Consider the following 24,526-nt stretch of genomic DNA (forward strand, 5'->3'; position numbering starts at 1 on the left):
GCATTCAATCACATTGGTCTTAGTAGTAAATCAGTGAATTTGATAAATGCATTTAGCTTAAGATAACTCTTTGTTATAAGCTGATACTGAATGACTGTATGTACATGAAGATAAGGCTTAATATTTACTACTAAACTTGATTTATTTTTTTTTTAACACTGAGAGTCTTTTAATTTATGCTATAGTAAAACTACATCATACATTGATATCTAACAGAAGAATATCAACAGTCTTATCGCTTTTCATTAGGGAAAAACAATAATTAAAGCCACATTAGGCTTTTATCTACACAAATGGCTATTCTAAGTCTATGTGAGCTCAGAAGACAAAACACATTCAACATCTTAAAATTGACTCCTTGACAGCCTAGACTTATTATCAGAAAAAAAAAAAAAGCATCGTGTAATATTTATTTAGCATTAAATTTAGATTATTTTACATTCTGATATTTAAATAGCAAATGTCCATGTAAGTAATTATCATGATATATGTATGAATTGTGCATATGAAAATACATTTAATCGTCACTTCTACAACAAACCTCACAACACTTTCTTTTTAGACTTGCCTTTTCTCAGCTCCCACTGGCCTTTCCTAAGAAACATAGGGTATTCAGGATTTCAGATGAGAGGATTTCAGCATTCAAACTTCAGATGAGAGTTTTCTTGATTCTAATATTACTTTAAGGCATACAGTTGCTCTTAACTTGAGTACAACCTCAATCACACCTCGTTTAGGACAAAGGGAGCAGACTTTTCAGATATATTTTGTAGGTATTACACCAGTCCTGCTATCATCTTACTCAGACTAGTAGCATCACTAAGGCAGTTAGCGAAGCAGGCATGGTTTGAGCTGAAGCATAAATATACAGAAAACATACATAAGGAAACACTGTAAGATAAACATACAGAAATAAGTAAAATTAACTCTCATCTGCCATGCATGTCATCTGTGGGAAATTACGGAAGTTTATTGTGATATTTTCATTATAGCAGCAATGATGCCTTGAAAGACTCAACACTCACTTCTGCATGACAAATCAATGCACAGGTCAACTATGATTAACCTAGTCATGATGTGCTTGATGAATATAGATGGCAGTTAGACAGCTATGATATCAGATACCTTTAAGAGCAATTCATTAATATAAAAAATGCATTAATCAACAATAATCTATTATATGTTGAACAGCAAAGCACAGAACATTTCTCAACTGCAAGCATTAGTAATTGCAAAAAAAAAAAAAAGTCACTGGTTGCCCTATGTATTCCTCTTCATGTATAGTTGTATGCAAATAGCTGGGAATGAACTTTGCTAGCACCTTAACACTTCAGATTTAAAATAAAAACATTAAAACAGATCGTATCTATAGAGATTTGGATGTAAAATGATCTGAGACTTTCCCCAATTATTATTGTGTAAGTAACCTTAGTAGTAATACTTCTACCTACTTTCTAAATTGTGTGACAAAGCTGTGAGTTTTTGACCAAGCCAGCCTCTCCGGCACAGGACAACATGCCAGAGGAGGTGATGTCTTTAATTTGTCCTCTCTGACACAAGGCAATGTGCCAAAGAGGACAAATTTAAGACAACACCTCCTCGTGCCTATCAATGAGGCACACTGAGCGTAGCATCCTCCCTCCCTCTCTCCCTTCTCCAAGAGCCTTCCCAGTCAAACGTTAAGCCTTAATAATTCTCCTTGGTTGAAAAATAGATGGTCTATCAACCGTAACAGATTACACAGGAAAGGGGAGCAGAACAACTGGTGGATTTATCTAAGCTTTACCTGAACATCTGTAGCATATCAAGTGGCAAATCTCAGGTTCCTACTTCACACTGGCAATTACTGTCATTAACAAATTAATTTTTTTAAATGAAGGCTTTCAAAAAAAAAAAAACCAAACCAAACAACCAAAACAAAAAACCAAATATGTATTCCAAATGGCTGAGCCAATATGATCTTATAGATATGGTGACATCCAACCCTATGGATTTGTAAACAAACTACTCTCCCAGTGAAAAAAGTGTCCTACCTACAAGACAGCAGGGAGAACTCATGGAGGAATGGCATCCACTATAGCTTTGTTTGACCTTTAAGCAGTAAAAACTTGTCTCTTCAGGCCAGAAAAAAAAGGAACGAAGAAACTTAGTGACGGAAATTAGTTTGGTGTTTCTTGATTTCAAGCTATACTTATATTTTGATGTTTCAGGATGAAAAAAGACATCACTGCTTCTGACTTCTCCTTGGTGTTGATGAAAAAAAGTGCCTGAGGCATTGCATTTGCAGTGAACCCTTCTCTATGGCAGTGACACATAGAGGTCAGTTTTGAGTTACACCTGTTCTGTCCTAAAGGATTGTCCTATGCCTTCTTCTAGTAAAACGTGCAAATAAAGTGGCAATTTCTGCATTTATTACCAATTAATAATCCAACGTGGTCATAGGAGTAAATGCTATAGTTTAAAGAAAACATAGTTAAAATATTTACAGCTGTATTCCAATTATTTAGAGTTGGAATTTGGATATGTTCAGCATTTCATGAATGTATTATATTCAGGTCTAGAATTGAAGTGATGGTTTGTTTTACTCTGTGAAACTGAGCTCCACCCAAGAATATTCTAACCCAAGTTAGAATAAAACACCCCCATCTTAGTACAGTACTACAGTGCAACTCAGAGAAAAAAAAAGTTTCACACTTTTTGATGACACAGCAAACTAACACATCTTTTCTATTTCTTCTTTCTTACAATTTTATACAAAGATAAGACTGCTATGGGAAATTATTGGATTACATTAATAAAATCCGTCTCTCATACCCTTCCTGATTGGCAGCACCCATTTTTGGAACCCAGTGTGTGTCAATCTGCTGTCCTTCAAGGATTTTCTAGCTTCTCTTTGTATTTAAAATAACTTAAAATGAAATCAGAATAAATGCTATTTCTATTAAAAACTTTCTTCATGTTTGAATACTGCCAACAGTGCAATCTGAATTAATTTATCCTAATTTAAAGCCTGGTTCTGATGACTTTCCACAGTTTCTTACTCCAGAAGCAGCTACAGTCAAACCAACAGGAATATGTTTCAAGTTAGATTCCATTTGGTTTATATAAAGAATAATTTGACCTTTAAATATTTATTAACTTCAGCAGATAATACAATCAATATATTTTAAGGTAATCTAACCATGATGCTGTGTGGATTTTTTGTGTTGGTTTTTGGTTGGGTTTGGGTTTTTTTGAGTTTGCTTAATTAAGAAGTTGATATAACTACTTCAGAAACATGTTGTATTGCTCCATTGGAAATATTTTTTCTCAGAGATGGTTTTTATAGCTACACCAACACATTTTTCTCTCTCTCTAGAAATGGCTTAGCACATTATATATGTAAAAAAAAATTACCCTTCTTAACAGACCTGCCAGTAATGATCTTCATATTTTCCAAAATGCACAAAAGTTATGCCACTGGACTGACTAGAGCACAAATGTTACTTTTAAATGAAGTACTGCTAAAAATAAACCAGACACTGATTGAGAAAAGCTTATAATAACAGTGTAGCACAATGAGACATTTTTGATGGCAATATATGCAGGAACTGCAGTTGAACTGCACGTACCCTATGGCTAGAAGCAAATATCACAAGCTGCTCATGACAGATTTTTAATTAACACATTTTGCCTCCTCCAAATAGAGAGAACGGTGTAAATCAAGGTACCTTCTCTGACTTAAATGGAGTACTGTCAATATGCTTCAGCTGAGGATCTGTCCCCCAGACCTGCATGTTGCACTCCGGGTTTAATAAAAGCGTTGTATGCCTTAGCAAGCAGATCTAATCACACAGTCTGTCTAATTTGGCTCCACAGAGGCCTGGTTTCCTTAATACATACTGGGTATACATGAATGATTCCATTTATATACTACAAATGAAAAATAATAATGTGGGGCTATACATGCCCAAGATGAACAAACATACCAATGTAAAACAGGGCCTAACATCCTAAAATACATTTATTTCACTGGAACAAAGTCAATACCCAGTGGCTAAGAACTAAGGCTTTATATCTGGACAAAGAAGCACATATAAAGCGGCACAGGCTAACACTTGGACAACAGTTTACCCACTTTCTTACGCACGTCCCTGTCCCTTTCAGAGAGTACATTCCCCAGGAAGAACATTTACCAGCTCTGTAAAACCAGCATCTCACAAGCTAAATCCTCAAAGTCCCTGCATGAAGCAGTTCACGTGTAATGAAACCCTGCAGACCTACCTGCAGAGTTCTTCACATGCCTTGCCACTTCTGCATCCTGCAGTATGGTCAAGGATCATTTACATGCAGGAGAGAACTTCTCCTTCCCCATCATCAGATCTTCTTGGACCCCCACTCTGTATGTCTGACACAGAAACTCTGACCTAAAGAAGGTTGTAGCCAGCCTGCCAGGATAAGTAGAGCTCTTGTATCAGGCAGACAAGAAGGTAATGGAAGCAAAAAAACAGGCCTTCTGGAAGTGAACAAATTTCCAGAGTTTCAGAGAATTTGGAGTCTTTCATACGTAGTTTCTGTTTCAGGGAAAGTTTGAGAGTGTTTGCAACAAGGACATTCTGTACTAAGTCTTGCAGGTCCATCATGCTGTCGTATCATTCTCTGTAACCACCACTTCAGCCGAGTAAGAAGGGTGGTGTATACTGTAAAGGCACTGCAGACTGTACAAATATGACAAGGTCTAGACTACAGTTCTGCCAGAATAAAGTGTAATGGGTGCTTGCTAATGCCTCAATGTCAGCAAAGAAAAGAGGGGATTCGTTTAATGTAGCATCTAGGCACGTACTATACTTAGAGCAGCTTCATCCATACCTTAGGACTCTGCCAACTCTCATTTTTGTAGCATTTCAGCTGCTGTCATCTGCTAGTGTAGATGAATGTAATCCTATGCCAATTAGCCCTGTGACACTACTGATCCATGCTAGGGGTTTTTTGTTTGGTTAGTTTTTTGTTTTTAAGCCGTGGACGTTTGCATACAACTACTAGGTTATCAGTGTTGACCACTGGTCCCATAAGGACTCACAAATACAACCTTCAGGAAGAAAACAACCTAGAAGAAGAATCTGAGCAAAGGATTTCAAATGCAATCTGTTAATCTCCCATCCCCCAGGAAAATTAACTACCATATTTGCCTTTGTTTGTCCTGTCTACTATGGGGGGTTAAAAATAGATGACTAAAATACTTAGCTCCTTATTAAGCAGTAGAATTCAGTTTAACGTGTCCTGCAGGGCTGTAACATTAGCCTGTCTAATGAGATGGGCACAACACGAAACTCTAATGACACAGTATAAAATGGATCTGGAGACAGGTACATAAATATCCAGGGCTAATAAGGCTATGTTTATGCCAGCATTTTTGTTCAGAGCTGGAGCAAAGTTTTCTTCCACACTCATCATATTTAACTTTATGTTGTGGAGCAATCTGTAAATACATGAACTGGACTCAACTGAAAATGTGCACCAGATATGCACCTAAAGTGCTCTGACCGATAGTGAGCAGTCTGTGGAACCAAACGGAACATAGTCCAAATTAGACCCCTGATATCTGTCTAGGAAATTGGACTGTCTAAGAGACTGGCAAAAAAAACCCATTCTCACTAATTTTCAGCTACACTGATAACATTAAGCTAATAACTTCTGGCTCCATCCTTATTTACCAGATTTCATATATTTACTCTACTCTGTCTTTCTGACACTTTTAGCACCAGCTGGTACCTACATTCTCCAGCTTTCTGTACACCATCACTGATCTGACGCCCATTAAAAAAAAATCATCTCCCGATCTCAATGTTACATGTTCCAAAACAAGGAAACACAGTGAAGGAGTAAGAGAAAGGAGACTTGTAGGAAGTCACAGCTCAGCTCTAACACTGGCACCATAAGCACTTCTCATGACTGCAGGATGACAGGAGATGAAGACAACAGTGCCAGGTCAGTACTTTACATTGGTTGTGGTCTATATTCATCTACAAAGCCAACCTGAACAGAGAGAGGCTTGAACTAAACTAAATGCAGTCCTTGCCCCAGTAACCAGCATCTGAGACAGCAACAACATCCTGAACACACCTGCATAGCAGAGTTTGGCATTTACAATATGTGATTCCAGATTTGCACAGAAATTTTGCTACAGCAACTGGAGGACAGTCCTCAGGATCTAAGACTTCTGGGTGCATCTTCCAGAGGTTACTATAAAGAGGAACCAAAATCCTTAGGAAAAGTTATTCCTTCTGGAATAATTAACACCCTGAGACATGCAGCTCTCTTCTTTCCCTGAATATTTGGACAGAAAAACTAGCGATCCTACCAAATGATTCTTCAGAAAATAATTACCACATTTGCCAGGAACTTGCCTGAATTCAAGTTGTCAGTATTTGTCCTTAAGGAAGTGGCTTAGACAGACAAGGCTTTTCTGAACTAATTTAAATGCATGAAGGCTTGTAAACGGCCTCTTAAAGACTTCCTAGGACTTCCTCTTTTTTTCTTTTTTTTTTTCTTTTTCTTTTTTTTTTTAGTTTCAAAGGATTTCACAACTAGCTAAAAGAAATAGAAGGAGGAAAAAATAAATTTGATTCCTGTAACTACTACTTCTGCCTTTCCTGTTTTCATAGTGTTACAACTCTTACAACCTTCCATTCCGGCTTTTTCTAATTTAGGCCTTAAACTTGCAACAAGCTCCGCTTGGAGTCCTGTGGAAGACTGTGTGGTTGTACGCATATGAAACAGATTGTGCAACAGGACCTTGTAGTGAGACAGTGACTCGTTTTATGTGTGTACCATGCCCAGTGCAACCGAGACCTAACACTGCTCCTCTCCTTGACACGGGAGCAATACAAAGAATAGACTAAGCGTAACTCAACGAGGTGAGGGTGAAGCGATGGTGTTGTATGGGCAGTGGCGGCAACCACAGAGGTAACACCAACAAGGGGGAGGAGAGAGAACCGGGATTACCTGCTGTGCCTGCTGCAGCAGCTCCATTCGCTCGTGCAAGATCTGGCTGTCAAACTCACGGCTCTGCCTCAGGATCTGCCGCCGCACCTTCTCCACTGCAGCTCGCAAATCCTCCCTCTGGGCTTCAGTCAGCGACTCGCTTGCCCGCCTTCCTGGATCCTGCTGCAGGGCATTATACAGCGTGGCTTCCAGCTCCTGGATTTTCTAATGCAACCCAAATCACATACAGACAGGCTGCCATTTGAATCCAGCAAGCAAATGACCCACCAACAGCTAGAGGAGAAGGCTAGCAAGCGAAGCCTTAGGCAGGAGGGAAGGATGGACACAGACAGGTAGACAGAAAGCAGCAGTCGTGAGCAGTGAGGAGCATTCCACACAGAGTGCACATAGCCTCCCAGCACTGATTTACACCCAGGCAATGCTTCCCATTCTAGTAAATGATTGATTTCTTCTATTTAAGAAAGTTTCAGATGATATGTCTGTGCTCAATATGTAACAAAACCCCAACCTCTGATGCTGAACATTACAAAATTAATGCAAACTAACAGATTCTCTTCAACTGCAACTGAATTTTTAAGTCATCCTATAAAATAAAAAGCCCACAGGGAAAGCTGTGAACAAAATCTTACTGTCTCCCTCCCTCTGGCCCTACTGTCCTGCCGTCCATTGCTCAAAGCCTATGTCACTGGCTTAGTTCCAAGTTACCATAAGCAATGAAGAGAGGAACGCTTGTACACTTGCATATATCCCTCATCAGTCTCTTGCCATTTGCCAGATTCCTAACCAGATTCTCATTCACTGACCAAAACTGCAGTACTTTGCAAAGCTGAGAGCAGAGGAGAACTTTACATTCATATGGAGAACTGTATTCCCAAGAGTAAAGAAAGACAGGAATCGTGGCAGTGTTTCCCTAATTACTGGGGTTAGTATGATCCTATTAAAAACCAGCATCCAGACTGACAATATTTGAATCAAGCGCATCTGACAACATCTCTTTAGCCCTCATAACACCTTTGTGAGGTAGGTAATTCTATCCATATTAGTGATGCATAAACAGCTGCACAGAGAGGTTAAATGGCTTGCCCAAGGTCACAGTGCTAGAAATAGAGCCTGCTTGCTTTTATCTCTGTTATCTGCTCTAAGCACTAGACCTTGCTTCTTTTCTCAAAACATTTTCCCCATAAGAAATATTTACAACATATAAATAATTCTTCAGGCCATTATCTTTTGATTCCCTGAAGTCTCACTATTAACAAAGTTGGGTGTGCAGTTTTACCAATTCTTAGATAATTCCTAATTGTTGCTTAGCCTGCGAGAAAGCAAGGTTGCAGCTTCCCTTTTGAAAACTAGAAAAGGTACAGTTGGATAGGACAGCACAGGAAGGAATCGCATAGGAAGAACAGGCTTTCCCAACTTGGGATAGGTTAGCAGCAGTAATATTTACAAATGCTTAGGAAAAAGCAAACCTGGAAAAGTTCTAAAGTAATTTCTGGTGTATTTTGCCAGTGATAATTTTGTGCACACATAGACCAGCTCTTCCCATTCCAAATGTACTAACAAGATGCTCACATATTTTAGAATAAAAAATGCAATGCACAAACATTACACTTCTAAATACTATAATCCGTTTCCTAAGTCTCTATTTAAGTAGTATTTGATTTCCTAGTCAGGCAGAAAAATAAATCAATTAAAAAAGAACCTATTTATAATCAAAAGAAAAAAAAACAACCTGTATTTCATCAAATTTGTTCAAACATGAAAACTTAATGACTGATCTTTTCCTACCATGTATGCCTGGTCCAGAGCTTGCTTCCTGTAGTCGAGTTCTTCCTCTAAATAACCCTTCTGTTTACTGAACAGGTCCTGAGCAATAATAAAAACAAGGGAGTGTTTGTTCTTTATCCTAATTCATGAAGAATCATAAATGTCATCATTTTTATGTGAGCTTTCCACTTGAAAGCAAAGAAAATGTGTAGCCAATGACCACATTCATTGTAAGGATATTTGGAATATCAAATCTACAATATTAGCACTTAAAATACGTGTATCATATTAAGGAGCTGTACCTATAAAGTATAGACCTCTATATCAGTGTACAAACCTGCCTTGACCTGACAGAAGTGCACACAAAAGCTGAAAGGCGGATGGGAATGTGCATGCACGTGGTTCAATAGTCGTTACTTGCACACGGCAGGCCAAGGGAAGGAAGAGAGAAACACAAGTGAGGGAACTTTGCTGCTTCTCTGAAAATATCCAGTGTGCACCCTTAAGGAAATCATGGGGAAACTGTAATCTGTGTTGTCTGGTCTGTTCTTCTAGGCAGGAAGCCAGAACATGCAGGGCCGTAGCTGGGTTCTGCTGCCACATTCCCTGATGCATTAGTGAAGCAGAAGTAAAAGCTCAGTTCTCAACTTGTAAAGGAAGGAAGCCTATTTGAAATGGGTAAAGTGATGCCCAGAGAGGTTAAGTGACTTTAGCTGAAGCGCTGAAGAAGTTTTCAACATATCTAGGATTTACAGGGATTTTTTGCTGTTTTTAAAATCAAACTCACCAAATTCCACAAAAGCAAAACCTTGCAGTTGTAACACAGGCTGGGATTTCAGTGGGACTCAGTATCCAAAAGCATGATCTTGCAGGAAAATTGTGGGCATTTGAATGGTTGTCTGAACAATCAACTGAGAGCTGACTAGTGACAGTGCTCTTGCAACACATGCCTTTAGAGTGTTTTGGATGATAGTAAGTAGGAGATAAAATAGTTACTTGATTTTATTAGGTTTCTTTCAAGGCAGGTTGTCATGCTCAAAAAAATAAGTAGTAGTCCAGAAAGCAGAGAGACCCTTTGATTGAATTTAGTAGTTGTCATCATTCTTTTTTCTATTCAACAAACTCTTGCATTTCCTCAACATATAGAATAAATGCCAAATTAAATATATAGGGTTCTTAAGATGATTGGTTGTAGATTTTATTAACAGTACAAAAAAATAAAATCAAATGTTGCTGGTCTGGTTAGTTTTATTGGATATGAGATTGCCCCAAAGTCGCTTATTTGGCCAAATTTTACCTTCACACATATATGTGGATTTCCAACAGTTTTTTTGTCAGCTGTCAGTGTAGCACTGGCATAGAATTTGCCTAAGCATGAACCATGATGATGAATTCTCACTCCAAACATCTGGTTTAAAACAAATCCATTCTGATCAGCAAATTAATGCTTGGGACGGGCTTAGAGCATAAAATGACTACAGATGACCTGCCATTGTTAAGAACAACTCATAATTGGTGACAGCAGCAACATACAAGACCAATATTAGAGGACTCAGAGGAATAAGTTGCTATTTGTTCTCTGTATAAGAACTGTAATATTTATTATTCATTTTTTTTTGTAAACTTGGAGTTCTTGTAATTACCTATGAATTAATATTGAAATTAGAACCAAAGTTTAAGTCAGGCTTTGATCTTGGGGCTGGAATTCAGTTACCCACAGATGGGCATCTATTGCTATTATAGCCATTTTAGGGTATGCTACTTCAGCTGCTGGTCCAGGAGGGCAGGGGTCTCCAACAGGTCCCCTAGTACATATTTCTCAGCCCCTCGTGGACACCTCCAGAACTCTGAAGAATGTAATATGGCATTAGACACCATGTTTATGCAACTGAATCCCACCTTGACTACCCATGTGGCATTATTTTCTTATGTGGATTACAGCAATAGCTACAAGGCTGTTGTACAAGATGCAATACCACCGTGCACTGTGTAACACATAGTAAAGGACAGGCCTGGTCCTAACATGCTTACAAGTGGCTGACACCAGGGAAGTAGACTGACTTGCCCAAGACTATAGAGAGGGTCAGAGCTACCAACAGATCCCAGAATAGCAGTGAAGCTGCCCTGATCATGTTACTTCTCCAAAAGCTATTGTAAGAGCTGGCCGCAAAAAGCAAGAGGGAAGGAAACAACAATAGGATCTCAAACTCTTAATACGGTTGTCCAAGGACAACTAAATCAGTGCTCAGCGATTCTGAAAGTGTCATGCCAGAACATTATTTCTAAACTCATTTCACAATTGAGTCAATCATTGGCAATGTAGACTGTCAGATTGCTATGCTAAACAAATAGATACAGGGCTATCCAGAGTAAGACTTGAAAACATCACAGGTAATAACTGGGAAGATAATAAACTGAGTTAGAAAGAAATTATTGTTTTCCAATTCCTTTTATAAAAGAATCTAGTATTTGTGGGCACCTTCCCTCTCCAAAACCTTTGCATTTTGTGTTCAAACAACGTCTGGATGTGGTGCTTAGGGACATGGTTTAGAGGTGGACCTGGCAGTTAGGTTAACGGTTGGAGCAGTTAGGTTAACGGTTGGACTCAATAATCTCAGAGGTCTTTTCCAACCTTAAAGATTCTATGATTCTATGATTTTTCCAAAACAAGAGTTAAAAATAAAGAAATACTAAATGTGGAAAGGATCATACCTATGTTAAAGTACAACCAGTATGATAGGCTACACTCAACAGAGAACACAGTCTGAGCACTTCTTTTTTTGATTGTGGCCCATATACACACTTCTTCAGTGGCCCTGGGCAAATCACTTAACCTCCCTGTCTCAGTTTCCCATTCTTTAAGATGAATGTAATGCTGATTAGTTATCTACCTGTAAAAGGTGTGGCGAGGATTAATCAGTGTTTGTAAAGCCATTTGATGATGAGAAGCACAGCATGCATGGTAAATCAATAAAACCAAACACTCATTCCAAAACTCTTTGTTCAACACGTTGAAAAATAAGGTCAGTATAGCACTGAGTTTGTTATGCAAGACAGACCTGCTTTTGAGAAAACATTCTGTCTTTAAGCATGAAGACCTTGGGGCAAGAAAGGTCATCTGGAGTAAGAGGTCTTTACAACTTGTCCAGAAGCTGAATACCAGAGAACAAAGGAATATCCTTGACAATTCTACTAGCATGACCCCAAGATTAAAAAGATGATGCTGTTGCCAGTCAAATTAATACACAGAGAAAGCACAAAGACAATTTCACACTGTTTGATTAATATGGTCTGTAAAGTTATGCCTTCATGTCCTAATTTGTATATATTTTGCTATTTTTTGTTCTATATAGCTTTGACAGTTCCCTCCCACCCCAAAGAATACAGGCAATAAATTGTTCTAGAAACTTCTTGCCAATTTTACCATGAAGCAATCTTTGTTAAGCAGAGAAAGGCAGCAAATCAACCTGCGATGAAGTTTATACACATTCCTTTGAGATGAGTTTTACCTAAATGAATTATATTTTTAGTTATTGTTCCTTACCTTTTCATTCTCCAGGTCTAACATCTTCTGTGTCAGTGCAGCTTCCGTCCCCTCTATCTGTTTTAACCACTACATGAACACAGCAGTGTGAAGAGGAAAAAATAAAAAATGAAAAAAACAGAGCTTTTGAAAAATTTGCGCTGAACATTTTGCAAGTTTGTTGCCAACACTCCCAAGCATATGCTTCCCCCTTACTATCTATTCACTTTGAAGTTGCACATGAATAAACAGGTTGTGAAAACATAGGCAGAATGGAGGACTGTCGAAACAGCCTAAAGACTAACAAGTGGAGGCTGTTTTCCTACAATAAAGTAAAAGTTTTTTCCCTCTGTAAAGTTCAAGATACAAAATAGACTTGGGTGAAGAATGCAAAATTAACCTGACTGTTTGCAGCTTGATATACCCAATGCTTGTTGGCCTGATTCGCAAAACCATCACATGATTTCAGGGAACCAGCCCTGCATTTTTCCAGATGGCAATTTAAACAAAAGACAAGGTGGTAAACTCGATCCTTTATTTTGCACAGTTTGCTGCACCCTTCATGGGAAGAGGCTCAATTCTAAAACATTGGTAATGTAGAGGGAACAATAAAATGGACAGACAGATGGAAGTTCATGCAGTTGCTACCATGAATCCATTACCATTCTGGTGATAAACAAAACAATCAGAATTAAGAAGAATGGCCATTGCATTCCAAAGGTAAAATTACATATTGTAATAGCTAAATGCATGGATAGAAGGTTCTTGCTTAATTATTAACCATCACTAGGATTATATTAATATTCAGCATTATAATTTATTGGGATGGATGGGAATGCTCAGTTCTGAATTGTTTTATTTCATTTCCTTATTGGTCTACAATAAGGATCAATGACTAGCTTACAGAGAGTACAGTTTAGACTAATGCTTCTTTTTGCAGTGCCAACTCCCGTTAAGACCAACTATAGCTTTGCCACTGATAATGATCACTTTCCTCAAATGCTTTGCTTACTAACACTAGATTACTCCTATTTACTTTAGTTCTTTTGGTAAGAATTACACATCAACTTTTTAAATTTAGGGGTTTGGTGAATTCATTCGGGCTAAGACTCAAAGGAATTAATGACATATCCATTTTTTCCCCAAAGATTTAAATAGGAAATCTGAAAACATAAGTTTACAAATAAGCAAAATGTGAATTCATTACTCCATCCTTTTGGACCTTCCACTATTTCAGAGACTGGTGGGTAAAAATGGAAACTTGTTTCATCTACTTAGTAGGTTTAGCTTTGTACAGAGCTGAAAAAAGTGAAGAGGAACACTATATTCTCCAGTGATTCTATTTTCATCATCTTTGTTTTCTTCATTTTGAAGGTGACAGACTGAAGATATTCCTAAGGAAAGTCTCATCACTGATAAAGGATTTGGCAAGACAGTGAGCATCCTGAACCCTTGAAATCAATAGAAATGGGAAATCGTCAGCATCTCTCACAGCTACCCTCAATATTTGCAAATGAAGGGTTATTTGCAAAAATTAGAGGTCTAATTTTTTTGAAGGTATGAATGATATGCAAAACTAAATGTTGATTCTGGTCTTTCTATGCCTGTAAGCCTTTCTGGAACCGAGAGGCACAGAAGAGACAACCATGTATTTAAGAGTCGTAATCAGTTGTAGCATTCAAAATAAGCTTCTGGAATTGTGCCAGCAGAACCCAGAAACTTTCCTTGCCTGGCAGCTTGATTTCCAAAAGATCACTTATAGTGGCTGATTATAATAGCTTTGATCTAAATAAACACTGAATGTGATTAATTAGCACATGTGAATATAACTAGCACACCACCTATATCTATAGTACCATTTCTGTACCCAAAGATCCCATTATGAGATGATTATATATGATAGTTGCCTGTAATAAGGAACTATAGGAATGCACATGGGAAGCTGTCTGACCCTTATTTAGAGGGACATCTGAGATGTTACATTACACTGGGGAAGGCAGTGGAGTTGCTTTAAATTTCCTTTAATCTAAATTCAGTATATGCACCCAATAGAACTTCTGTTTAAACAATCATCCAGTCTTACTTATCAGATTGTCCCTGATTTTGCTGTAAAACACAATATTATGAAACATGGTATCATGTTTGTTTTGTTAAGGACAGCATAAGGCTATTCTCTGTTATTCTTTGTCTTAGTAAAATTTGGACACGTATAGTGCCTTCTCCTACCGAGAAAATCAGAGTCAGATGATTAGACTGTACCTCAAATGTGCACCATGAAAAAGAGGAAAAGGTTTCATGCTTCTCAGAGTACCCTCTTGATTCAGTTTGCTATCAGCTTGTACTTATCAGATTACTGTGAGGCACTTCACTAAAATCACATAAAATGGATAGAGTCCATAGATAACATGAACTATTTTAATCTCATTCTTTAAATGCAGTCTGTTTACCTATACAAGATAAAACTAAAAGCTCTATCTTTCTGATGGAGTGTTCAATTTGTGAAATAACCAGATTTTCTGAAAAGACTATAAAAAAATCAGTTAAGGCAAACTAGGAACTTTTGTCAAAAACAGAAAAAAAAATATGTGAAATGAAATTATAGACCGACTTTAGCATAAATAAATAAAGTCTCCATTGTAATTGTATGTTTCTATTCATTTAAGGAATCATTTCAGTTGACAAAGCTTCCAATGCCTTATTGCTGTGATCAGTTGCTAATGGAAATAATTTATAGATAACAAAGTGTATGTTCTATTCTGCACCACTCTGACACAAATTAAACAAGCTCCCTAATTCCAGTGGCACTTTCTACACAAGCACTAATCTACTTGAGCAATCATAACCCAATCCAGTCCCTAAAGTCTGGCCTGTTTTGCTCTCTATCTTAGCCTTGTGTACTGGGGTTCTTCCACCTATTGGATGTAAAGGGCTATGATCATCACCTCCTCTTTTCAATGCTATAACGCAATGAAAAGCATAGGGATTTTAGCACTTTTCCTTATTTTTATTTTGCTTATAGCAATTACTCACTTAAATCAATGATTATTAAATTACCTAATTTAGATTATCTACATTAAGATATTTAGATAAGTAGATTATCAACATTATACCAATTAAAGCCATTATTACAAAATGCTCAAATTTTAATTTTAAAGTCCTGATTCTGAATTTCAAAAATGCATCTAGGAAAGATTTAATAGAAACCTATGAAAAGTATGGACAAAGCTTCTTCAGAGAAAAAGGTGAGTCTTAGTTCTAAATGTCACCTTTATTCATAGACAGATTATATTCTCTCTGTAACTGGAGAAGTAAAGAACTAGTCATGCAGAAATGGGTGACCTGACTAATTACCGATCTTGTACAAACTGCTTTTTTGCTGTCTATGCCCACTAACTTACAGAGGAAAGGACCCCACAGACCTCCCAGAGCTTTTTCAGTCATACACAGAAATGAGCCCACAATGGACCATGGTGGTAGAATTTACAGAGGACTTCACAGTGCCCTGTTCCCAGGAAGCTGAGGACATTGGCACTTCTGAGAATGAAGTATCTTTTGTTAAGTGGCTTTTTAGTACTTTATTCTAAGGGAATATCTCCAAAACATGTTTTTATTTTTAAATTGGGTTTATTTTGTAAATTTGATTTTACCTCAAGACATCACAATCCCAACAATCATGTAAGGATGAATACATGCTCCTATCCAGACAACCTGAACAGAAAAGCCATGCTTCCCTGGCAAAGTTATGTGATATCTTAGGAGACATGGTCAGTCTTTACGCAGAGAAAAATCTTTACTCAATTCTACCTTTTCACAGAGGGAAAGCACAGTCCCAGCTTGGATTATTGCAACCTGTTCTTCATTTCTCAAATTCTAAAACACAAAAAGATGCATTTTAAATTGGATTGGAAATCCATCCTTGAACACAAGTGATAAATTTTAACTGTACTTTAAAGAATAAATCAGCTATAACATTTAGGATTTTATAAATATGACCAGAAAGGATCCCATGATTGAAAGTATTAAAAGCTAAACTAAGGGTACTTAGTCTCCACTCTATTTCAGTACACCACTCCCCCAACACTTCTGCAGCAGTTCATTATTCAATCAAAATTAAGTGGTTTCTGTCAGAGATTTTGAAATGTCTTTTTTTTTTCTAGTCAGAAGAATGCCAGTTCACTGGACTATAGACCTGCAGCAAGTGAATCTCCCCCTCATGCAATTCAGAGCTAGACTTCCCATTAATGAAAACAATGCAAAGAGCAAGTACCATAGAAACCTCCACAGAACTTTCAACATAAAAAATAAATCTAGAGCTTAAGACTAGTATTAGAAAGACCTCAAACTTAAAGCTACCTATAAACCGGGCCCAGCTCCCTGGATGTTTGTGCCCCAGAGGCATAACCAAGATTTTATACTGTATTTGGCAATACGGGGAAGAAAGGGAAGCAGTTATCCTTGCCCTTTCTCCCAGAAAATCCACTCCTGGCAGAGGCATCCTTCACAGTAGCAGGTGCTACTATTACTACTCAAGAGGAAAAATATAGGAATAACTTGGCCTGGTTTTGACTTCCTTATTTTTCTCCCCTAGCCTGTTTTATATCTTTTCCCTCTGCCTACTGCAGTGCCTTTTTTCCATGTCATTCAGCCAAGATCAAATCCTATCTTGAGGAAATACACTTTTCACCAGCATCAGTTTAACTGAAAGATTTTCTTTGAAGTTTGTAAAAGTAGTACCATTCATATTGTTCACACAAATATAGGCATATAAAAATCACCCTGTGCATTTTCTTGAATGTTATTTTCTCCTGTGGGGAAGAAAAAATCTGCTTTAAAATAACCATGAAACTAGAGGTATATTTGAAATTAAAAATTTGTTACCCCATTATCTCCAAGAATATCTAGCTTCTTCATAAGTTCAGATATATTCACGTCCTGAAAAAGATGTTCAACATTTATTTTTTATAAAGTAGGTGAGAAACAGCTTTTAAATGCTACATTTTATGTACACTTTATTCACTTCTGCATGCAAAAAGACTTGAAATGTAAATAAGTGAAACATTAGTTTTGCATCGCAATTACAAAAGTGTTATTGATACTTTCAGAGACAAAACCAAATGTCATTTTTTATTATAGCAAGCAACCTGGATGCCTGTGTATGAGGGCAGAATGTTCCTGTACCATTCACATTTATCATCCTGCTGATGTATGCAGATGAAAGATCAAAACTGATAAACTGGCTTAAAGGACTGGGTTTTTCTGTTTGTTTGGAGTGGAGCATCAAGCACATCAAGCTACAGAAGTTAAAAGGACAGAGAGCATGAACAAAATAATTGCTAAGAAGGTTTATTGGGTGGTTTTTTTTTTATGTTCTTTGTTAAACAAAAAAAGTAAATTTTCAAATCAGCCTTACAGTGGCAGAAGGGAATATGCACGGTGGGCTGAACGCACTTCTCCAAACACTATCAGCTCACAACCTTTGTGAGTAGAAAGCCACGTTTCTCTGCCAGTCAGCCCCCAGATCCACAAAAAGCAGCAAACAAACCATCCTTATTAAGGCCCAGTCACTGAAATCAAGAAAAACACTTCTCTGATACAAAAAAACGAGAGGAATAAATTCATACGATGTCTGCATTTTAGACAGTGCCAGGGACAATTCCTAGGCCCCAGAAGTCTATTTTCTACTTTAAGAAGTTGTTGGAAAGGTTCATGGAACTAACCTGCTCTAATCACATTCTCCTGAACTATTCCAAGTATGGTCCACAAGTTAACGTGGACCAGGGGTCATTCTCATTGACAGTTTGTATGCAGCCATGCTATTTGAAGGTAGGAAGGCTTGAGAGCATGGGCAAAGACCAGTTCATGTTAGTCCAAAATGCTTAATACACATGCATAAAGCAAGACAGCCTTGTTAAATGCTGGTACCCTCAAGTTCTACTCATATTCAGCACTTCTTAGAAGGGGCCAGCATTTCACAGGGCTGTGTCTTCGCTCACTAGTTTCATTACTTACAGTACATAACATGCTGGTTTGCATCTATGTGTTGTGCAGCTGCATTATGTTGGTAGTCAGGATGATCAATCTTTAAAAATTTTGAAAGCTAAATTAGCTATACTTGCAAATTACTTAGCTACACCAGAATGTATATTTGCTCATGATTCTGTACCCAACAGGCTACAGTAAGGAAGGCTTAATAAGAAATGAAAGATATCCTGAAGACTAGACACAGATGCGGGAGAGAATCTACAGATTACTCCATCCTGGCTCTAAAAAAGGAATAATGTGTTGTGTTCAAGTTGGTCTGCCCTGAGAAGTCCCCTCCCTCTCTTCCCTCTCTCCCCAAACACTTCAACAGTGTCTCCAAATGCTACATTAGCTATTAAACAGTGCACGTCAGTAATTTTAGAATGGTGCAGAGCTTAATACACACTTGTGTTTGGATCAGTGTTAAAAGCAAAACTATTGATTATGATCAACATTGACAATGTTGAATGGAAACTTCTTTAGCTAATCAGTTACACTCGTGAAGAATGGAATCCAGTAAGACATGCAAGTTCTCGCACCTATTGAGCCAGAAATACTCATTCTAATTTGTTTATTTCCATGATGTTCTATGATGATATAGGAAGATTTAGAAACCAAATCAGATTTTGCATCATTCTAGAATCTAATTTGCTACTGATGGCTAACAATTTTGAAAGACACTGAAAACATAAAAAAAGTCAACAATTGCAGTATGCCCATATTAGGTGACTGCCCCTGCTTCCAGGTAATGGAACTGGAATGCAGATTGAAAAAAACACATCTGTTTAGGAATGCAACAGCAGACAACGGAAAAAATATGAATTCTAGATCCTGGTAAGCTGTACCTGCTACAGCCAACATGTAAATTAGAATAACAGACAAACTAAAAAGCAGGTCTGGCATCCCATGGAGGCTCTATTTGAAAGGTAATATGCTAACTGATGACTCTTGGTGTCGTTTGGGAAATGACTACTCAACCAAACCTGTAGGTAGGAATCAGGTTTTAACTTTTTTTCTTTTAGACTACTCAGCTCCCTAACAATATGCAGTCTAAAATTTCAGTTTCTTTCCACTACTGATAGCACTGTGCTTATTAAGGCACTGAATAGAAAGAAGCCTTCTGTAAGAGGACCTGTAAACACAATTACAAATACAAGCATAAATTACTAGTGAGTGCCATGGAGTATAACACACAGAGATATTCCACTTTAGTTACTTGTATAAAAGTTACCCTGGCCTGTTGTGCGACATCACTAACAAAGCAAGTCTGAATTCAGTCTTAAGTGACCCAGCATGCAAATCAATTTGTACAGCCAGCCTATACAAGGGACAAGTGAAAAGAGTAATTGCTGCTTCCTCATAGCAGAAGCGAGATCCCAATGTTTATCTTGTGCTTGATCTAAAATGATAGATAGACTATCACCTGTTTGAATTAGTTTTGTATCAGGTACCTCATGCTTCAAGGCCCTGGCCCAGGCAAATAACTTAGAGCATACTAATTCAACAAACAAAATGCATATGTGCTCCACTAAACTGGGTGTAAAATAATAGGTGAATATCATATCTCTGACCTTAGATGAAAATATTTAATATCAAGAAAAAAGTACTGTAGCAACCCTGACAATGAATCACATCAATATCCACATTCCTCTCTGCAATGTTTTTACAGCAGTACCCTAGACTAAATGTAAATTATCTTGATTGATCAGCGTTCATTTTCATTGATGAATTCCTGACAGACTACCAGATCACATTCTTATGAAACTCTTTCCCCAGTTAAAAATATCTTTTTACTGTATTTATTTTTTCAGATTTTCCTCCCTACAGCAAGATGGCAAACCATTTCTTTGGATGTTGGGTTGGTCATTCCAAAAAAGGTCCTGGTCATCCAATTGTTACTAATGCTCTAAATATACCTTTATTCCTTCCTGTTGACAGAACAGTTGAAGTGCACTTCCATTGTTTTCAGGGAAGGTGGTTATATGAAGATTAAATGCTGGTGACCTTCGTTCTCTCTCCTGAGGAAAGATTTTGTTTAAAAACAACACGTGTGATTATACGTAGACATTTATTTCCCACCTTTACAAAACATACTTGTGCATTAAAAAGGCATATTCCTATTCACATTCCAAATAGATGGTATTTCCTCCTACTTTCACCATATTTGAAGCATTTTGGCTTTAGCTAAGCACAAAAATGGCATTAGCTTCCAAGCGATTCCATGCACACACAGCTTCTGGAAAGTAAACCGACATTCCTCAGACAGAGGAACCCTTGCACACTGGCCAAATAACTGACTGGAGCCCTAAAAAACTCTACAGTTTTTTATGTTGGTTATAGCCTTATTTAACTATTGCTTTCTTTCATGGAACAAAGAACAATTTAGGAAGAAGAAACTGCAGAAAAGAATTTAAACTCTTTCATGAAATAGTATTATCACTGAAGATTTTCTCAATAAAATTAAAGCTGTATATCTGCTTTCTGTTTATTCTACAGTTAACCTTTCTATTAGAGCATGTAAAATCCACAGTCCTATTCACTGCACAACCCAAGATGTTGGAATATGTTGAAAGGCAGCACTACTCCACACTTATGATGTTCTTTGTGCCAAAACTAAAAATGATAAATTCCCATTTATCTAAAACTGTAGTATTTCTAAAACTTATCCAGCCCATCTACTTGACTTTCATGCGTTTCTTCAAAATACAAACCTATTATTTCTTCAAAAGGCGGAAATACAGTAAAACAATAAATAACTGATTTTGCTTAAATTAACTTTTAATGTGCTTGTGAAAATTACTGGATTGAAGGTTCTGGGCATCCAAGGCACTGGGTCTTACTCTGAATTCTCTGTGGCCATGGGAACATGAGTGAGGAAAGCCAGATTTCCTCTCCGTATTACAAGCGAAGGCACTGACAACAAGAGCTTCAGTTTCTGACAGTATAATGGAAGAGAGCTACTGCAAATATTTTAGTTCCTCTGACCACCCATGCATTGCCCAATTTCCTAAATCACAAAATGAGGTGCTTTAATTAACACGGCAAGCAGGCTGCATCCATTCACTTAAGCAAGTTACGAAGCATGGCAACTCTTGTTCATTAACTAACTTAAGCCTAATTTGAAACTACAATGTAGAGGGAAAAATCTGTACTCTGCATATTTTTCTCCCTCATAGGCTCTACTTTAAATGAGTTTTGCTTTAACAGTCTAATTTTGAAATGGGCTTAAATGACCTAGCTGTTGTAACCCAAAACTAGAAGCTTAATTCTTGTCCAAATTCAGTTACCACTTTAGATTTTTTTAAAAAGTATTTTATCACATTAAATTCATCTGAATTTGCTTGCATTAAATGATAGACAAATGGTTGTGTTTTCTACTCTAGCCTAATTTTCAGCCAAAATAATTTAATTGCTCTCAAAAAAATACTTTCACGATTACCAGAAGCATTCATGAGTTTACTAAAGCATTCACATTGTCAGTCACATTTGTGTCTGCATGCTTGCCTACTAAGGAAAAAAATCTTTTCTTGCAATCGCACAAAAATACTTCCATTGTTATTCTGTGAAAAAAAGTCCTTAAAGATTTGGCACATGACAAAACTCGACACATCACACTGAGCTATTTTTCTTGTGATTCTTCCATGTGAAAAAGACATTCATGGGGGATGTATTGAAGCACTTTTTTTCTTTTCCTAAGAAAATTTCTTGGATTGTTTTACTTCTAAGAACACTTACACTTTAGAAAGCAGTTCCTAGGGTAACTGCCAGCTCAAATGCTAAATTGTTCAGTATTTTACTTTACAGTTGCTTAATAAGATATAAAGATGTATATTAGAAAGCATTTTTATTTTCCCAAACATCTACTGAAATTCTAGTAACCTAAATTCATAATTTTGAATATAATGGGCTATGACATCAAAATATACGGTTGATAAAGTAAAGCTTTAAAAAAAGGTTAAGAAATGTCAAAGACAAAAAGCAGAATGTCCACATAACAGGAAGACATAGCATTTTCATCTTTATCAGAGAAGTCACACATGCCAAGATTTTTGGTGAAACGTGCTGGGCGATGAAAACTACGGAGGAGTGACAATGACAGGTTTCTTGGAGAGTTTATTCTAAATGGTGTTAAGAGTGCTGATGATCTTTGAAACTGAACAACGTGTTATCAGGCAATACAACCGTGTGACAACTGTGCATCGCACACGAGTAGTTTAGTGTTATTAAATTCGACATGGGCCTCATTTGCAAGGTGATGAGAACCATTGCTTTCTACTGTAATCACATGCTACATGTTCAGATAATTTTGTTGTTATTTCATTTATGCAACGTATAGAATTTGTTCGCTATGGGCAACATACTACTTCCACGTACAGAAGTTGTACTTGCACTTCACTACTTTAACAGTGACATTCTCGGTGGGTTTTTTTTTCCTTTCTTCATTGACTAATGCCAATTATTTCCAGTCCATGCCCATTTTATACCATCAGGAAATGGATTTCAGGTAAGAGAAATTCCTTCAAAGCTGTTATCAAAACAAGTTCTTTTAAGATTATTTTACTTCAAATTAATGTTGTCAATCTTAAATCAACATAAGTAAAAGCAATTATACATTGATGTGATGGATGTGTCAGATCTTTAGATTTCACTGCATGCAAGACGTGAGAAGGTGTGTTAATTTAAACAATGTCAACCAAGGCTGTAGTATACATACCAAGTGATTTTACATGCAGGAAAGGAGCAGTTATGGAAATGAAACAAATAAAAAAGGCAAAATACTGCAAAACAAAATATTTTATTAGATGAAAAACAAACTATATGCAATATATATTAGCTATATTACATCTTTATAAACATTAGTGAGCACTCTCTTCAAAACATATTAAGGCAGTGGTATCAATTTCATTATCCCAAGATACAACATTTAAAAAATATATACCTAAGTGATTTCCCTTAAACATGCACCAGACATCAGTAATCTTTACAGGAATTTCAGCTTGGGTTCAAACATAATTTCTGCTCCATTTGAGAGTTTGCAACAGAGAGAATCTCTTACTTCAAGCTCTAGCACTCTGAATTCTAACAGCTCATTCTGGTCTTTTGCATCTTGCATCTCGTTCTTCAGCTGATGCTCTTCTTGTTCCATTCTGTAAATCTATGAGACAAACACAACATCGTAACACCCTGTAAGCAATGGAAAAAGGTACTGAACGGAGTTACGGGCCAGGGGTGTAGAAAAAACTGTTAATTAATTCACTTTCTCATTAGAAATTGGGCTCTGTCTTAGAGATAAAAAAGGAACATCACATCAGAAAGTATTTGTGAGAACTGCCGGAAGAAAATGGTCAATGATGTCTTAGAATAGTAATCTGGAAGTAGTATGAAAAGTGATGTGAATATTACATCTGAATAAGTTAAAACACAAGCTTTCTTTTAAAATCAGGTGAATGAAACTGGATTACATTAACATTTGGGTAGACTGTTCTCATTGTCTTTGTGTTCTCATTGTCTTTGCACAACTAGACATCCACTCTTTATGGTATATGAATGAGAATAATGGAGGGGTTTTAATGCCTACTTTTTAATTTTCCAGATTTGTGCTTTGGGGCACAAACAATGACAGAAATTCAAAACTGACTATTCATTATGCCAACTAATAGCTTTGGTCTGCTGTCTAGCTTAACTGGGTGATCTTTTTATTTGTATGAATCTAAATAGAAGTGTAACATCTGGCGTAATGTACCATAATGCTTATAATACCCATGTAACTGTCTGAATAAATTAAGTCCAGCTGTAGCTACTTTTAGTCATGAATTTTTCTTTGGTTGTCTTATTCTTATTATATTAATATTGAGCTACTAATTAACAAAAATAATTCTTTGACTTCCTGACTCCTAGCTAACTTTCCCACCAATATCAGTGAAGAACAATGAGGTCACTCAGCTCTGAGTATATCAGACAGTAAATGATACAATAGTTTTAAATCAATCAGTATTACTTAATGTGTGGAAAAAACTGTAAAAAATGGAAGGCTGAAGGAAGCAGGCAATTTTATTAGTGATCATGACAATAATAAACTTTGTGTAACTGTTTGGTAAAATACAAGATTCCACATTAGGCTTAATATTTTAGATTACATTTTGTTGGACGCTAGAAATATCAGCCAGCTGATGGTTGGTTATACAACATGTAACTCCACAATAAAGAGCTTCCATTCCCAAAGAGTACAAAAGC

General features: G+C 37.0%; 1 protein-coding gene across 17 annotated transcripts in view; it reads right to left on the bottom strand.

Annotated features, from left to right (window-relative positions):
• The window catches only part of JAKMIP1 (janus kinase and microtubule interacting protein 1), a 108,544-nt gene that overhangs the window by 15,661 nt on the left and 68,357 nt on the right, over positions 1-24,526 (bottom strand). For 14 of the 17 annotated variants that reach the window (XM_082314823.1, XM_082314824.1, XM_082314818.1 and 11 more), the window contains 7 exons: positions 23,349-23,447; positions 20,209-20,310; positions 17,150-17,203; positions 16,076-16,141; positions 12,293-12,361; positions 8,770-8,847; positions 6,985-7,188 (listed from right to left, as the gene is read on the bottom strand). In XM_082314823.1, the coding sequence (XP_082170949.1) occupies positions 6,985-7,188; positions 8,770-8,847; positions 12,293-12,361; positions 16,076-16,141; positions 17,150-17,203; positions 20,209-20,310; positions 23,349-23,447 (672 nt within the window). Of the gene's footprint in view, positions 1-6,984; positions 7,189-8,769; positions 8,848-12,292; positions 12,362-16,075; positions 16,142-17,149; positions 17,204-20,208; positions 20,311-23,125; positions 23,448-24,526 lie in introns of those variants that run through there. The other 3 variants (XM_082314816.1, XM_082314817.1, XM_082314820.1) reach the window with 3 other exon arrangements.

Source organism: Platalea leucorodia (assembly GCF_965183815.1).
Source record: "Platalea leucorodia genome assembly, chromosome: 6".
Lineage (NCBI taxonomy): Eukaryota > Metazoa > Chordata > Aves > Pelecaniformes > Threskiornithidae > Platalea > Platalea leucorodia.